At 35.8% G+C, this 18,562-nt stretch overlaps 1 protein-coding gene across 15 annotated transcripts in view; it reads right to left on the bottom strand.

The window, feature by feature from the left end:
* Positions 1 to 18,562, bottom strand: part of CCDC73 (coiled-coil domain containing 73) — a 67,268-nt gene that overhangs the window by 14,661 nt on the left and 34,045 nt on the right. For 14 of the 15 annotated variants that reach the window (XM_017826985.1, XM_017826989.1, XM_017826980.1 and 11 more), the window contains 6 exons: positions 15,798 to 15,933; positions 12,908 to 12,987; positions 7,502 to 7,630; positions 7,107 to 7,166; positions 4,480 to 4,584; positions 273 to 383 (listed from right to left, as the gene is read on the bottom strand). In XM_017826985.1, the coding sequence (XP_017682474.1) occupies positions 273 to 383; positions 4,480 to 4,584; positions 7,107 to 7,166; positions 7,502 to 7,630; positions 12,908 to 12,987; positions 15,798 to 15,933 (621 nt within the window). The remainder of the gene's footprint in view (positions 1 to 272; positions 384 to 4,479; positions 4,585 to 7,106; positions 7,167 to 7,501; positions 7,631 to 12,907; positions 12,988 to 15,797; positions 15,934 to 18,562) is intronic. The other variant, XM_017826990.1, reaches the window with a different exon arrangement.

The raw sequence follows: 18,562 nt of genomic DNA, 5'->3' as shown, positions 1-18,562 counted from the left end.
TTTTCTTATCCCCTTTCACCCTCAGTCCACACTGAAGAATTCCTGTCAAATCAGAACTGCAGGAAGAGCACTGACCTTTTAGAGCACAGAAGTCAACCTAAATCTACTTTTAAAAAATACTCATCTCTAAAAGAATCTGTGTTACTGGAAAAGAAATTGGTTTTATTGTATTATTTCTGCAATATTTTCTTGGCTTTTAGGAATTACCTGAAATGCTTGATGACTATTTCAAAAACCTTTTAATACTCTAACATTTAATTTAATAAACCTACATCTTTTTTCCAAGTTCTTAGTGCTTTCTCATGCTCATTCTGGAGATTAAGGAACTTTTCTTCATTTTCCTTTGCCTTCTCCCTTTGCAGCTCATTATCTCTTTCAAGGGCCTGCAATAAAATTAATTATCCAAAAAATAATCAATACCACATTAATGAATTTTGATGTGTTTTATGTTGCTTGGACCTTTGCTTCTAACATGCTGGAAGTGCCATACAGATCAGTGATAATGTGCTATCTCAACAATAATTTTCATAAATTAACAGAAAGGTGCTTATAGTTTAGCTAGCAGGAAACAGGGGGAGGTTATGAAAAAAGAAATGGCTATAAAAGGGTATAAAAACACTTGCCATTATTCAGTTTCACTGCATAAGTTTTAATGTTCTGAAAAAGTAATATAAAGTCCAGAGATGAGATATATGAAATGTAGCATATCTAGACCTGCTGTACTTAAAGAAAAAAACTACTGTATACTGAAAGAAAAAAACTATTTTTCTGAACAGTTTTTCTGCCCTAAATTCTTTATTAGCCTCTCTTATAAACTGTATAGTCTTTATATTCTAAAACATATCTACTGGAACATGAAGTATACATCTGATTATCCTTTAATTTATTTTTATTAGATCACTGACATAGGAGTGCACTGAAATAACACCAATACTAAGTTTTATACAATCATAACTGTACTTGCAACATTTTGGGGTTAACTCTTTCAGCTTTACCGTGATAAATCAGAGCAAGCTCGTGTAAACCACCAGTGTCTTCACACGCATTTCAGGTACTCTTGGAATTTTTATCCTATCACATTTTTCTAGCAAACAATATGGAAGATAAAAGACTCACTGCATCCATGACCTACTATATACTGGATAATGTAAACACAACTTTAATGCATGCAGCTATATGGCCAGCTACATATTTATGACTCTGCTGAGCTTCTTTGAAAGTCCACTTGAAAAATGTTACGTTGCAGAGGCAAGACTCCAAAGCAATTCGTTTTTACTAAATCTTTTACCTAAAAATGAGTCTACTTGATTCACTTAGCATCAATTTTAAAATGCCTGCGTTAATTTAACTACACTATTAATAAAAATATGTCTTACAGATATTAACACTGGGAAAATTCAAACTACCTTGCACTTTTGTACACTTGGCAGAAGTTCTGTGTAAGAACATAATGGACCTTCTTTGATAGATTATACAATTAAAAAGATGAGACAATTCAACAATACATAGTCTGAATAATCACACTGATGTAGCATCTTTCATCCTGTTGTATAAACAAGGAATCCAAGACCTCCTCTCTTGGATAAACCCTGCTCTTAACTCCAAGGATGCTTTTACTTGCATCTCAAATGCAACCTCCTCAAAGATGGAATATTATAGTTATTCACAACACAGCTCTTAGGGCAAAATACCTGAACTGATCATATGTTAAAGCCACTTGTGCAGAGAGGGGGGGATACCTGAATTCCTGGCATTCTCAAGTATTCTGTCATCTGGTAAAGAACTGTAACTTGTTTTTCTGAAGTCATAATGGCATTGGCATCCTAGCACTAGGTATGCATAGGCAGAATGAGAAAGGATCCTTTGGAATATGACCTTGCAAGTGTTCTGTCATCTTAAGCCTAAAAATAAATGGTCATTTCTTGTGAGTATAAGAATAAAAATATTTCCACGGGACTGTACAATCTCTCTTCGGTTTTGGGTTATTCTGAAGAAATTTTTTTGCTTGATGAGCAAGGCCCACAAATTTGACAGGGAAGTGGAACAGAGCACAAGAATAGTACATAAGCTTTAGATCTCATTTATCATATTGAGGCTCTAGACTCAATACAGATGAAATCAATAGTTCCCAAATTGGAATGAAAGTGCATAGAAGTTCGAGTTATATATTCAGCTCCCTATTTTTTAAGTTCCATTTGATGTTTTAAAAAAGTGACAATGCAAAATAAGATGCTAACTTTGTCTCATTCCCTGGAATATCCTGGTAATTGTATCAAACTGTCAGCCAAACAAGTAGCTATAAAAAAAGCAACAATATTTTATGACCACTGTTTTAACTGAAAGACAGCCACTTCTGATAAATCAAAACAATCCCATGAGTTCATCTGGAAGGAACAAGAACCTGTGACATTCACTTTTAATACCACACTGGATTTACATCATGCTGTTTAAAGGAATCACTGCATTTTATGCATGTATTTATAATGTTTACAAAAAAATAGATCTATTAAAACATCTAGCCACTTTTATGTCTCCAGATGTGTTCTCATGAAAGCTTATCACTCATATGTGCTTTTATAAATGTTATGAATCCTTTAATTCCCATTCTCAAGTGAGAGCATCTTGGTTTTGAGAATGCACAGAATCATCTCACAAAACTCAACTGGGATCAAATCTTGGCTGAACTTAAGTGACACAGTGGAGCCTAAGGAGGAATATTTACATCAAACTAACCATCAAACCAAGAGCCTCTAATTAGTTATGCATGTCTTGTAACACCAATTTCATCTAAAGTACTTATGCCTGCAAGAAATTACCTTTGAAGGCTGCACTGAAGCTTTGGTGATTAGCAATGGTTTGTGCTGTAGTTGGAACAGCAGGAAACAGTAATAACTCCCCAATCTAAAATAAACAGACTCAAACCAAAGCAGGGTCTCTAATCAGAATTAGTATAATCACAATCAGATATCAATTTTTGGCCTGAACAGGCTGCACAACAGAGACTTGCACTCAATTCATACCTTAACAAGAAGAAAACAAGCTATACTTGTAGACATTTATGTGCAGTCTTCAAAGGGAAGATTCACAGATACCATTTACAGTTTTAGCTGGAGCTTTAAGGCACACTATAAACTTTATCTGAGATGGGAAACAATAGCTCAGAAATACTATCAGAAAAAAGCACTTTTAGAATACACCTGCTATTCAGTAATGCTGACACAAAGATTCTAAAGGGCTCCCATAGTATGTAAGTCATCATCAGTAAGGTTATATACCAATTAAATTATCTTGAGCTGCTGGTTTAATTTACAAAGTAATTTCAATGATCTTAAAAAAATAAAAAGCACATTACCTTCTTACTCTAACAGAAAACAGTATTGTATGAACAGCAAGGAATCCAGCTGTTTCACTGGACCCAACATATAAATAAGAGAAGATACAGAAAATCCTGCTGCTTTAGGCAATTCTACAGCCAAGGGACTGTTCAATTAATCTTTTAACTCCTAGAGAAATTTTAGCTAGTTTCTGATGGAAAACATAGCCCACCTTTAACCTTACTTGTTTAATCAAGATGCAAAAGTGCTATATTTGTGGCATAAGGCAAAATACTTACAACTATTAAAAATCAAAGTAAGACTTATGGGAAGTTAATCTTATTTAAAATTAGCATAGAAGCATTTACTTAGAAACAAAAGTATACGTGCACACTGGAAGTTTAATTTGAAATTATCTATCTTAGTTCAAAACCTTGGCCTCACAGGCCAAAGAATGGAATAGTTGTGGTCATGCATGGACAAATACTAGATAATAATTATTAACAGACCAATTAATGGTTGTACCTGAACTCTGTATGGCACATCTGGTAGGAACAGATATGACCTTCATCTTTAGTGCACCGTGGGCCCATCTGCTGTTGAAATGTAGAATCCAAACTGTTCTGAGCTACTTTTATGTGCAGAAAGAGGAACTAAGGAGTGCTGGAACTCCACACTCTCCATGTGACCACTTACCACCTCTAGAATAAATATGACACCAGACAGCACAGCAAGAAAGGGCCAAGGATACGCTCTTTCTTAGGCCCTCTGCTCTAATAAAACTGAGGGCAAGCACTAGCTATGACTGAAAATCTGAAATTTGAAGTGTTTTCCAGAAATTTATACCAATACGCAAATTACAAGGAAAAAAAAAGTCATAAAATTATTTGATTTCAAAATACTTGAAAGCAAGCCCAAAGATGTTTTGGGTTTACCCTCCAGAAATGGCTGCTAAGAATGGCAACCATGATTTACTTTTGGGAGAGAAGTAAAAGAGGGAAACCACAGCCTGTGCTTCAAGGTTCACGCTGACAGTTTAAGGAGCTGAGGGAGCAATGGAAGTGAGGTCAAAAGTTCTGAAAAGCACACTGATGTCTTTAACAGCCCTGAACTTAAAAATTACAGAAAAGATAGTAGCAGCTTGTCTAATCAAGAAAAATCTGACCTGATATTCCTCTTTCAGAGCATTTAATTCACTTTCCATTCTGGCATTCGTTTGGGTTATTCGCTGAAGGAGCTCCTGCACACACTGGAGAGAGCTGAGAATTTCCTTGTTAATACAAACAGAAGAGGGTACATTAAGATTTTTGTTTCTACAGTTTAAACATTAATGTGTGTCTTTTAGATTATTTTTTGTTTCTGTCAGTGTTTACAAAATCAGGTCTATAAAAAAAATACTCCAAAATCAGCATTGGGGAAGAGTTTGTAGGGAGAAATCAGAACAATGCCCAGTTTTTCTGGCTTTTTGCCTTGGAGAAGACAACATTATTATGACTTACTATAACTTACTCTTTTTCAGAGAATTTTCTTATAATTAAAATGAAATCCACTAATACTTTAAACACACTTCAGTGCAAATCTAAATAAAATATATCAAATCCAACCCCACTGTAGGTTCAATTCAGGACAGAGTAATCTTATGTTACCATATCAAAGTTGTGAAAAATATGGAAAACCCCAAAGATATTACTCCACTAATGGATTACCCTTATGTGACATTATTCTGTATCTCCTGATGTAAACCCTAATAGATGTGAACTGTCACATATTAGCCTTGCATCATATGGTGCAAGTATATCAGATTTTGCTGTCACTAGGTGAACTTTTGTGGTACCTTTATCAAGGAGGTATATTGTTACTTCATGAAGAGTGAATTCTAAAAAAAGAGCCACCTATAATGAGTTGATTGAAGTGCCATGCATTTACAAACCCATGGGTGCTGCTGTTAAGTTTGTTGCAGTTAGTTGAAAACTGAGAGGGGGAGTCATTTTGTATCAAACACTACAGAACACATTCCCAGAGTTTCAAAGACAAGAGTGAATGATCCAGACAAGGCAACCTCTACTCCCTAAAGAACAGTTACAGCAGTTGCTAAAAGAAGACCTGCACAGGAAAAAACACTGAGTTTCAGACAGAAGCCAGTCTTGAATGTGCTCAGCGGCTTCAAAATACATTGAGAGCAACATATTATTAAAACAAACACTTTCACATACTTGCCAAGTGCTTTCAAATTACTCTATTTTTGGTTCTATTGGATACAAAGAAACAGCTGACTACTAAAAAAAGAAAAATCATTATTTTGAGTGTGCTCATTGTTTTTCATGCATGTATACTCTTATGCAGAAATAGATATTTTTGCACTGAGCCTCACTTAATTTTTGCTTTAATTTTACATCTAGAAAACTGAACTGCAGAGCTGTGGAGTGTCATCTGACAGGTCAGTGGCAGAGCCATGATTTTTAAATCTAGTACAGTGTTCACCCAACAGATTGTTTCTCTGTACACAGTTCAGTGCAAATCAGCTACAATTTAGACAGCATTTCCAGCCTCAGCCCAAGAACCACTGAAGCCAACGTTTCAGCTGATCCAGATAGTGAATTATTAGTGCTCCATAACACAGAAATCCATGTCTTCTAACCCAAGCTCTTGGAGAAAACACAAAGTGTATCTCTACACTAGAGCCCTCCCCAGACTCATACCAAACTCCTCCATATGTTAAAACTAACCTACCAAACCAACCCCAGCAGTTCACACCGAACAAAACAGAGACACAAAGCAGAGTCCTTCTCTCAGATAACACATATCAAATATGCATGTGAATTATGCTACATGCATCTCCACAGAAATGCTTTTAGTGCATTCAGGGCTGTGAGAGTAATGAGGCCTGAATTTGTCTCTCTTTTTTTTTTTCCCTGTGTTTATTGGCAAGTGTTTTTTAAAAAAAACAGGTTTTTACAGACTGGAGGAGTGCTGCTGGATGAGCCTCCAGTGTGTACCTCTGTGGGTACACAAGCAAGCTACTGCTTTTGTCCTTCCCTGAGAACAAGAATGAGACACTTCCCTGACATGTTCCCTGTAGACTGAAAACTCTACAGCTGCTGAAGAAAAAAAAACAACCACCCTTTTTAGGCTTAATATTCTGCAAAGCAGTGTATTATGCTGTTATCGCAGGGAATAAAGGTTTTTTTGCTATGTTTGATACTTGACTCCATATACCTTGGTTTGAATACCAGCATTTGCTCTGGAACATACCTGAGTTAGCAACAGAAGAGAATCTTAACTCTGTTCAGGCAAGTGTAGATGGCATTTTACAGTCAAAAGGTTTATGTTCTGTATGAATGGAACATCATTTCCTTTGCATACAATTGACAAATTATTCCAATTTTACCTGGTTTCAACACCAATTTCAACCATTATTATAATAAATAATAAGGTAAATAATGAACTGTTGGCCACCAGAAAGCAGAATAACAAGTGTGTTATGCCAGCCTTTCTGCTTATCTGTACTGAGCTGTTTCATGGGAATACCAAGTTTCTCCCATCTGAATTCAAAACCAAAAATTTAAGACTTGAAATGAAATAAAGTGACAAACAAATAGACTTTGTTCTGGTAATACTCTTTCTAAAATCTGAGCAGTAAAATCCCACTAATGCTAGTATTAAAATATTCCTGAAGAGTAAACAAGTGAATTTAACTAATTTTTGTAGCTTAGTATAATCATTTAAGAAACTTAAACATGAAATATAGCACTCAGAGTTCTTATTTAAAGTAGCAAAGCTGTATTAACTCACCAGCTTTTCTTCTTTAATGTGAGTGTTTTCTTCTTGAATTTTTTTACTAACTGCAGTCTCCTTAAAAAAAAAAAAAGGACCATGAAGAACAGTAAAAGGCATCTAAAATTAGTGCCAATTTTCCTTAGTAATATTGTATTAATGTGAAATAGTGAATCATCATGAGGCTATTTAAAGAAATTGAATTATATTGAAATGTCTTCTTACCCATTTTTTTTAACTATGAAATGATACTGATATTCATAGAATATTTAATTCCCTAGAAAAGGCTGTGCTGGAAATAGTTTCGTTGTATTGTATCTGGAGTTAATAGAAAGGAGTCACTGATCTGTACATCAGAGATAACTTCCAGAAAATAATCACCAAAAATTTAACTTGTTTAAATTCCAAAATACCATTCTGATTTTTTGCTGCAGTTCTTGAAACTGTTTTTCCTTCGCTGCAAGATTGATGTTTTCTTCTCCCACCCTGTACTGAGATGTGACCTTGGACCTTATCAAGTCTGTAGTTACTTTCTTCAGTTCCTTAACACAGGAAACACGTATAAATAGTTCATCCAGTATAGGCATTGCAATTCAAAACACAGACAAATCTTTTAAACTATCCCGAGTTCAGGCTCTACTTTTAAATAATGCGTGGAAACAACAGAACAAGTTAGAGGTACCGAAATTTGTAAGACTGACTCGCTAAACTTTAAACTTATCACAGGTGACTAAAAGTTTATTTTCAGAGGTAAAATGTTATTGTGCTGATTTTACTCTGTTTGAAGTATTCACTTCGTCATTTTGTTATTTTCTCTTCCAAGAAGTATATCAGAGGTGGACATTGAGCTGGTATTGGTAAAACCTCCTACACTGAGATATATAATAGGAATAAAGTACTATTATAACTACTGTGTATGTTCCTGGGAATGAGGAGGGGAAAAGGAAGAACAGTGATTATCTGGTAAAAACAGGAACTGGCTATAAATTTGAAGGATCTTTGCTTTTCCTGTAACATTAATTACTTACTCTCAGGAGAATGCTAAATTAATTTTATATTAGAAGCTTCTATAACATGATGCCTTTGATTTTATAGTCTTTGTGCTCTTTTCAATATCCTTTTTTTTTTGGTTTTGGTATCTGTTTCGTAACCAGTTTATTCCATGCTCCTAGTGCAGCAAATAAACAGCAAATGCTTTGATCTCATTAAATTACAACTTATAGTTCCTGGAGCCATAAATATTGTGCCCTGTTCTCCCCCACCCCTCCCATTCTGGTACAAGGTAGTCTGTTTAATATCTCTCTCTCCTTGAGTGCTCTGACGTTTACTCAGACAAACAGCAGAGGTTATGAATGCTGCTCACAGATAGTATCAAGAATTCTTCATGATGCCATAGTGGTGAACCAAGCATTCAGAATGGCAATAGTTTTATCTAACAACCAAAGTTTGGTCTGTTTAACTTTTCTTCACAAAACTGGAATTCCAGTTATCACAGACAGAATTATCACACACCAATGGTTTTGACTGTTCTGGACAAAATCAGAGAACAGCACAAAAGAAGAAGGAAAGATTATGTTGTAGCTGAAATTCACAAAGTTTTATGGAAAATATAAGTATAGGTACTACTTTTAAAAAAAAATCAATTCTTTTTCTTTTTTTTTTTTTTTTTGCTAGAGGCTTTATTTTTCATGTATTTTAGCCATAAATAAATCTAAAATTATCTAGTGAGTACTAAGTGCAATTGCAGAATCAATTACAAAACCCAAAGACAGCAACGCTTTAAAATCACGATATTCTGTAAGCTAGTAAGGCTTTTTCCCATTTTTACAATAAAAACATGCATTAGTAGCACTGTTTTTACTAGAAGGCTCTGTAAAGAAATGTGCAAGGAGAGTTGCTGCAGTTAAGTGGCAGAAGGTGGGAGCAGTTTTAACTTTGTACAAGTGAAAATGTGCCCTGTGCCAATCTGCACAGAGAACTGGAATAAAGGGATAGAGAGCACACCTGACAGGCTGTGGCCACACAAGCAGGTGCAAAAGCCTGCCATGGATATGGTACCATGTATTTTCCAAAACGCAGGCTTTACAGTGTGGAGAAAAAAAAAAAATCTTACTACTTATTTTGTCATGGGGAAAGAACAAGTCACACGAAGTAAATGGTGCCCTTGAGGTAGCAAATATGCCTGGATTTTCTTCTTTGTAATTAGCAGGTGGATGTGCACAATCCATCTGGAACCGAACCCAGATTTGCTAATACAAAGCTGTAGGCAGGAAAAGCCAAAACTGACAAACAACCAAGACTCAACACAAACTCCCAAAAAACCAACACAAATGAGACCACCAAAAACAATGGCAGAGTTTTCCATAGTGAGTTAAATCACAAGCTGTGTAGCTGTAAAAATAAAATAATTTTATACGTACATACTTACATATATTTTCTTAAAATTTCACCCTCAGAGCTTCTGCTTTATTCTAGTAGATTTCTCTTATTATTAAAGTTACTAGCAGTGTTCAAAAACATATAAATTAAATTGACCATGGAACATATTTTATCAGTTTTCGAGGTGTGCCAAGAAAGAATGACAAGGCTTTAAGCCCATTCCTTTGATGTGTTCCCAGAAGCACACGCTGAGGGACGTGGCTTCAAAAACACTTCATGCCAGCCTAAGTCAAGAGTGTCACAAAAACCCTGTCTGCACCTTGAACCTGTTTTCCTATTGCATGTTGATCTAAGCTAAAACTTCCACCTTTTTCTTTTTTTTTGTCAAATGTAGTTTTGATCAATATGAAATTTTAATTCTACACTACCTCAAGGCTCATAAATCCATTTTCCAACTGAAAAGGACTGGAAAAGCAGCCAGGGCAGGCAGATGTAACCACTTCCCAAGACTACACTGACACCTTATGCAAACTTTAACTGTCCTAAAATTATAACTACATCTTTTTGCTCTCTTCCTAGATTGGTGCTGCTCTTTTGTCATCTTTTGGGTCTTAAGCAGCATTAGTTGGTTTTACTAAACAGCAGAATGAAAGAAACCTTTCTCTTGGCCAGATTTCAATGCAAGCGTTTTCACAGTGGTTGAAAAGAATCCTACCACACTGAATATCAAAATGTTCAAATCCAAAAGCAACTGCTACCTAAAAGGAAATTTTGCCACATTAAAATTTAGGAACTGGAATTGAAGCTGGCAATGCCAAGAGACAACTACAACCTCTCCAAATAACATTTCCTTCCTGACATCCCAGAAGACTAAACCTGTGCAGAGTAGACTGCAGCTTAACCCAAGTTTACTGTTGTACATATTTAACACCACCCAGAACATACATGCAGTTTCATTATATTGGAGATCAGGGGCTTTTTATCCATAAATGTTGAATTGCATTCACTAACTTCATGTTCCCATTAAGAACAAACCTGTGAGATCATCCTGGTCTGAGTCAAAGTAATGGCTGTGATAAGAGCTGACAACCAAATTAAGATTTTAGTACTATGGACAGTCATTCCTGCTCCAGCACTGAAGCTACAGAGGAAAGAAGTTTGAAGCCATAAGTTGTCAGAGCTGTTAGAGTTCAGTCAAGTCTCCAAGGCAGATAAAAACAGCTTTAGAAGTTGTCCAAACTTGTGCTGTAGATATCAGGACTTCTTTCAGCTCTGTAGCAAGTGAAAATAGTCTGCTAATCCCTTTTCCAAACTCTTCTAAACAGTCCAGTTCAGATTGTTCAGAACAGGATAATCAAACACTAAAAAAACAATAAGAAAATTCAGAAATAACAGAAATAAAGGCATTTCCTGGTGAACTGAAGCAGCCAGATTAAGTTTCAGTTGGCCCCTTCTTCTGCTTATCTAACAGTATTTTATTTAAAATTCATCACCCATGACCTTAAGAATCAAGAGTACAGTTGAAAAAAGAGTGGATCAAGCAATATGTTTAATTGTTGGAGTACATAAATCACTATCAAGTTTCTCACACCTATGTTACTCACAAATTTCACTACGTAAAATTTCCTTAAACATTTCTATTTTCTTATCTCTCAAATGACTTCCCCTCAGAGAATGCTAAGTAATTCATTAGTCTTGGTTTCTTACCAAAAGCAACAAATCCAATTTACTGTGATGCTTAAATATTTCTAAAATGCCTACATTTTTTTAAATACAATATATTTCAATACAGATATGCTGCATTTTAGATGACTGTCCCTCCTTTTGTCACGTACAAATTATTTACCCTTCTTTAAAGGAATTGCACAGTTGAAGTGTACCCAATGCAAACAAAGTTGTGCCATTGACACCTTCTGATATTTTTCTGTTGCTCTTCTACCCATCAAATATTTCATATAAATATATATAGCTTTTATATATAACCTATCGTTTGAATTATGTAGCTAAATAAACGTTTTTAAATTCCACAAAGCCTAATTGTGATTTAGACATTAATCTGAGAATTTTTCCAGTGTTTTGCTTTACTATTATTGTGTTTCTCAGTCTGCTTTTATGATGGTAAGAGTTATGAAATTTTGAGATCCAACTATCACTTCAAAACTTGATCTTTTTGATACTGAGATCTGGCATGTTATATTCTAGTATGTAACTAAGCAAATCTAGATTGAGTCCCTCACTAATTTTTAATGTAGCTATGTAATAAATATAAGAATTAAGTAAAGCACTAGAGAAGGTAGGAATGAAACAAATGAAAAAAATCTCAAACTGTTTATATTTCAAGATAAAAGTTAAAATTTAAGTCAGGCTTTTAATGGCATCAAACTCCAAAGAATCTTAACAACAAGAGGCTGCATGCTCTTAAGAACAAAAACCAGCACTAGACTCAGGGAGACTGTTCAAATACTTCTGTAACTTCAAACCCCATTTTTCAGGGAAAGACAGGTAGTGGCAGGTAAGCATCCATTTTGGATCAATATAGATATAAACATAAATATAAAATGTATATAGTCCCTGTTCCTCATGTACAAATTACCTTCTTCCCCTGACCCTTTTTGTTTTCCAAAAGAATCACAATCTTTACAAATATTCCATGGTAGCTCAAAGCATTCATCTGGAAACTGGGAATTAACATGAGGCCAAGAAGCCAAGACAATCATGTTCCCTATCTAAAATCATTAGAGAATCTAAGGGAGAAAAAAAAAATTAAAAGAAGAGGGAAATAGAAAGATAAGGAGATATAAAAAAGACGTGTTGGGGTAAGATACTGAGTGTACAGAATAAGTCTGACCTAAGAGGATCCTTTGGTTCTTCTCCTGTCAGCCCTTAAGAAACAGCTCAAAAGGAAAAGAGAACTTTATCCTTCCCACTGTCACATATGTTCAACGGTGTAACTCAAAAATGTACCTGACAAATAGTACCTTCTGAAGAGATGCAGAGAGAAAAGAGCTCAGTGGCCAGACAACTTCTTCGTAAATAAAATGATTATAATCCAATGTCTCAGCTGCCTGTCACAAAACTCTCCCACTTCTGTCAGAGATTCACTTACACAGTTTATCATCTCTGACTAGACTGGAAACACCTTTCCACATCAGATGGGAGAAGCAATGACAACACAGCACAGGAAGAAGAGAGGTCATTAATAATTAGCAAGAAACAAGCAGGATGCTGTAGAGGTAAATAAAAATTCCCAAGTAACAGAAATTATTCAGAGCTGCTCCAGTTTTAACTGAAGTATCTGTGGAAGCACGAGACTAATTTAGCCATGCCACAGAGTGAAAAACTGTTCTGCTGCTTGTCCACTACTCCCATTAATACTGCAGAGGCTTTTGGAAGTCCCAGAGAATCCTGTTCCTACTTTCAGGAATGCATCCCATACTTACTTCCTTCAGATTACTTATTTCAGTCTCTTGTCTTTTGTTCACTGCTGTCAGTTTCTTATTGTGCTGTATGGCTTCCTGCACTTCAGACAAAAGTGAATAAAGTGTTAATAAAGACTTCTATCAATATTTGATTTATAACTGCAACGTACGCATACATAATTCATAAAATAACTAAACATCTTCGTGGAAAGGAGACTAAAACTGAAAATATGATTCATTGATTTTTTCTGTGTAGTGTGATACAATACTGGAGGATTACACCAGATGGTACCAGTTGTTCTGTACCTCAAACAATGAGAGAAGACTCTTCTCTATGTTGGTTTGCCTTTTTTGTTTTTAATTGTAATTTAATTTTTAGTGTAACTTGGTGACATTTTTTTAGGATCGCTTGTCCGTGAACTTTGAATCCTAGTTTTGTTTTTTAACTAAGGCTTTGCTCATAATTTTCAGAGGAACATAGAACACAATGGACCATAATGGACAGAACATACAAATAATTGAGTTAACAGATGTACAGAGTTATATGCATGTAGGCCATGGGAGATAGCAAACACCAGGGGATAATGCAGCAGAAAACTCTAAGAGTAACCTCTGTCTCTTCTGAAAGGGAAGGGAATTTTCTCTCAGACTTTATACAAGTCAAGATATCACTGGGAAATTGCTTGAAATTCCACAATGAAAAACTGAAGATATTCACTGGCCTCTGGACTTTTTCAGTCACCTCTATTCAATCTTAGTATTTTCATTCTCTGAGGTGTCTCTTTAGCATTTTCTATTTTCTGATTCCTCTTCATTCACTCCTAATCTTTTTTCTTCTGGTACCACACTTGAATACAGGAGCTCTGCACACTCCATCACCCCCAGAAAGTCCTTCCCTTTTCTGCTAAAGATGCTCCATCATGGGGGAAGATGGACATCAGCCTTACAACACAAGAAGCAATTTTGCAGTTTTGTGTGAGAATATGTGCTTAAAACATTAAAATACTGAAGAATGTAACAGTTATCTTCTGATACAGCTTAGGAAAAGCCCATGCACATACAAGCAAGCAAAAATTGGTAAAACTCTCTCCTATCCTTCAACAAGAGTCATGTGCTCACTCTCTTGCTTTAAAGTACTAATAGTGGGACATTAGTTAGCCAATAAAGTTCTGGATTTATTACCAATTCTGGTATTTTCCCTCCACAGCACTATAACACATCGATTTCCACTTCCTTGTGTCCCTACATATTGCTTTAATAGTGCAGATAAAGAACAAGCAGTTGATAAATTTAAACCATTTGCACAAAATTGTTCCTACCCTTTCCTGCCTGACCTTCCCACTGAGAGCAGTCCCTTGCTCAGAATTTACAGGTCACCTCCACGCCTATTGCACATCTCACACACTGCCATGCAAACTGAATTCTCTGCAGTAAAGACACACTAGAGTCAAGCTGGTGAAGATATTGGCTCCTTGAACAGAAGCAGTTAGGAACCCACTCCATCTTTTCTAGAGGTTCACTTTGCAATTATTGATAAATATAAGTAGAAACACAGCAAAAATAAAAAGGTTTTTTATCATTCAAATGTAATAAGTACTGAGAGTAATTGTTATTTTTCCAAGAAATTGCAAAAAGACTTTTATATTTGATATAACAGTAAACCCCTGCTCAATGTAAATAAAAGCAAAACACAGCAATATTTGATCTTTATATGTTTTTAGTATTAAAAATTAACCTCATAAAAAACTGAATACAAAAAGTAACTGGAGGTACTGAAATATCACAAATATACACAGAATATGTCACCAGTTTATTCAAACTAGATCTGAAAATAAAATTTTTAGTTTCAGGCAGAAACTAAAAATTTAGTAAGATTCAGTATTTGAAAAGTTTTTTGGTGTTCTAGATTTTTTTTGTTTGTTTGATTGATTGGGTTTGTTGTTTTTGTTGGTGGTTGGTTTTGTTTTCAGTGATACAACTACTTCTTTTCCTTAATAACACTTATTTTTGTTTATGTCCTGTGTATGTGTTTACATGGATGCGAACTCCAGGCACACGAAACAATACAAAAGTCTATATTCTAAACATACACTGTGATGTTTGCATGGAAATTTATCACTTTGCTATGAGAAACAAGGGTGTCTCTCAAATTAACACGTACAAAACTTCATTTCAATGAGGTATTTTTATCACCTGGTTATCCGAGTAATTATTTGACAGATAAAAATTAAATATTTATAGAAAATAAAAGTGTGTGGAATAGTATTTTTGCCTGTTGTTAGCTTCACAAATAATTTTGTTATGTGTCAGCACATGAATGGGGATGTGGTAGAGATTTATAAAGCTTGAATAGACATATAGCAAGAATCTACATAACAATGTTAACTGCATAAAATTATTCATAACACCCTATTTATTTATTGAACTGGGTTAAGATTTTATATTTCTGTACAAGAAAATAATTTTTATTATTTCATTAATGGTTTTCATCCATTTTCCAACATTAAATCTACATTTAAAAAGCATTCATTTTCCCCTATTTGCTAATTCCTTTACTTTCACCCCCTCATTTTCACTGGTACACCTGCTTTAAGCTGATTATGCTGAATGGCAACAGGGAGTTGGTTCAAATTAAGCTGCTTTTCTGAGTGTTTTTTGATTGGGTTTATTCTGGGGTTGGTTTTTTTTTTTTGGAAAGGGATGGATCTACTGCTGGATTGTTCTGATCACAAATCAGTTCCTCAGTACAGTTCCCTGTGTGGTCCCACACACAGCTGTAGTGGTGCATCAGCAAAGAGCAGCACTTGGCCCAGGGCAGCCGCTATTTTTTTTGAGTTGTCAGGTGTCTCCAACTCAGTGCTGTCAAAACACAGAAAAATCAAATTCAGGAGGACATTTAAGACATACATACCACTGTGCTCTAGTTTTCCATGGACCCCCTTTATGATTCCAAACTGAGATGCAATAGTAGCATAACACCTCTCGACTTCGTTCAGCTTCTTATGATGCTCCTCTTTCGCTGTCAAGTGCATCTGTAATTTCTGATCCTGTCAGGGACATAAATGAAGCACACATTTACTGACAGTAAGTAGCTCTCCAAACGCTTTTGAGTGGAACAGCACAAATGCAAAATCATTCCCGGAATATCTCACTTGTTTATTTCATACCTAGTCATCAGTTCCCATTTTCAGACAGCAGGAAGACCTTCACCTGTGTGTTACATTACCAAAAATGCACTTTTACATATTTTCCTATGTCATCCCTTATATTTAGAAGAACCTTCATGTAAATGCCTGCAGAACTGTACAAACTGCTTTCAAATCCTGATCTCAAGTTTTCCCCACAACCCACTGTCTCAGCAACTTCACAGAGGAGCCCAGGGTACAAACTAGTAAGTGGCTGGAGACAGGTAAGAAAACAAGCTCCTTGAACTTTGGCATCAGTGCCAGTGTACTCAGTGTGAAAATAAGGCCTATGGACATTTACTGTCTCCCCTTACACAACAGAAGCAAGCCATTCTTCAAAGCCACATTTGCAAAGCCATTAGTAAAAGCACTGTCTTCCTTTTATGCTCTGAAATGCTTTCCGGCATAATCAACAATGACAACTTTTTAGGCTATATTGCAATAAACACTCAAACAGGCTTTTTACCAACAACAGCACTGTTCAAATTACGGGGTGCTTTGTAATATGGTATTTGTAAATATGGTAGTCAAGGGCTTTGAGCACCTGACACCTGAGGAGAGGCTGAGGGAGGGATCTGGTGAATGTGTATGTAGGGGAGGGGTGTGGGTGTGTGTGTGTGTGTGCAAGGAATGAAGAAATCACAGCCACACTCCTTTCAGTGGCGCTCATTGACACAAAGTGAAAGACAGGAAATTGCACTTAAACTTGAGGGGAAAAACATGTATTGTAAGGGTGGTCAGACACTGGGGCAGGTTGCAGAGGCAGCCTCTGTCTGTGGACATACTGACACCCAACTGGACAAGGCCCTGTGCCACCAGCTCCAGCTGACCCTGCTTTGAGCCACCTCCAGAGACACCTGAGAGCCTCACCCTTTCCAGTTCTGGGACTGCCAAAAATGACACAGCCCAAGAACAATCAGGAGACAGTTTGTGTACTTGACGCACCTAAATCAAAGAATTTCAACACTTTTGCTAAAAATTAGAAGTGCATCAAGCAATTCTATAGTAGTGGTGACTTTGATTTAGATTAGTGAAACTAATGCAGATTAATAACCCATCCTTCCTACGAAAATATAAGTAACATTTTAATGAGTAATTATTAATTCCTCAGTGTCAATTAGCAGTTCTAGTATCTTGAAATATGATTAATTCGCTTCTACTTTAAGATTATGTATCTGTAGGGAAGTTTCTAACTACTTTCATAAATATCTAACACTTTATTTTTACTTCTATTGACATGTTGGCCTAAGCAATATTTTACCACAATGAAACCCACATGGTAATTCATTAAAATGTATTTACTGACTTTTACCAATCTCTCATTTTGTGAGGGGCAATTGAAAATACATATTGACAGCAAACTACTCAGTGCCACATGCCACTGATTTTTTTTAAAGCTATTTTTTTATCCTTTCTTTCACATGTACTAAATTTTTCGTGTTCTTCTTTGTATTGTTTTTTCGTTAATGGCTTTGTAGGTACTATTTGGTCAGTTTTATAATTAATTTTTTCTGAGGAGAATGGGTTAAATTAATTCCTCAGAAAGGATAGCCATTTATTTAGATATCTAATCCATTTCTAATCTACATTAAAGCAACACAGCAATTAAAATGACTTGGGCCAAATTCATCCCTGTGTGTAAATTCAGGTTACACAAGGATGCATCTGGCCCAGTCTGGTTGGGTTATGCAAGGCTCCATTTCCACACAGTAACAAATGCAATACATGTCCAAGCATCAGAGGATAATAAAAGCTCAGAGTAATCAAAAGAAATGACCACCATAAGGCCAGCAAAACAGGATATACAATACAAATTTCTCATGTTTTATAAGGTATGAAATTAAACACACTACAGCAAATGGAAAGTCATAATGGAAGCACTGGTAAAGAAACACCACCACTTACAGAATCACTGCAAGGAATGTAGGTTGAGAATGTTCATATACTTTCTCTTTTCCCTAATCAGAAGTTAACTGTTGAAGAACTGTGCTTAACTAATGCCAGGAGGGGGATTTTATAACAGAAAAATTAAAAGGAAAAATTTTCTTTGTTTTTCCTGATAGTCCCTCAGGTGTATTTATTCTAACAGACTGAGGAACAGGAGGCATCACTGATTTGAGACTTGTGGCAAGATCTGAGGGGGTTTGCACTTTTTTAATATGGATTTCTTCTTAGTGTTATCCCAATTGATTTCTTAAGTCAGCAAGACAGTGTTAATGCTCCCTCCTCCTCTCCCAAAAAGTAGAAATATGCTTTGCTATTTCACAGGCCTCTTTCCAGGGGAAAAAAAAAAAAAAAGAAAAAGGAACTGGCCTGCTCTCTCTGCAAGAGTTTTATTAAGAGCTCACCACTTGCCTAAATATGATTTTTGATGGCAAGTTGCTCTCTAGGCTTAGTGCACTGTAAAATAAAAGCCTGAGTATATGATTCCTCTGCTCACAGTGAAAAGGTCATAAAATATTTTCCATAGAAGACAAGCAAGAAACATCAG

This window comes from Lepidothrix coronata, unplaced genomic scaffold (assembly GCF_001604755.1).
Source record: "Lepidothrix coronata isolate B3197 unplaced genomic scaffold, Lepidothrix_coronata-1.0 Scaffold133, whole genome shotgun sequence".
Lineage (NCBI taxonomy): Eukaryota > Metazoa > Chordata > Aves > Passeriformes > Pipridae > Lepidothrix > Lepidothrix coronata.
The sequence above is the reverse complement of the archived record's forward strand: the minus strand, read 5'-3'. Positions and strand labels throughout refer to the sequence as shown.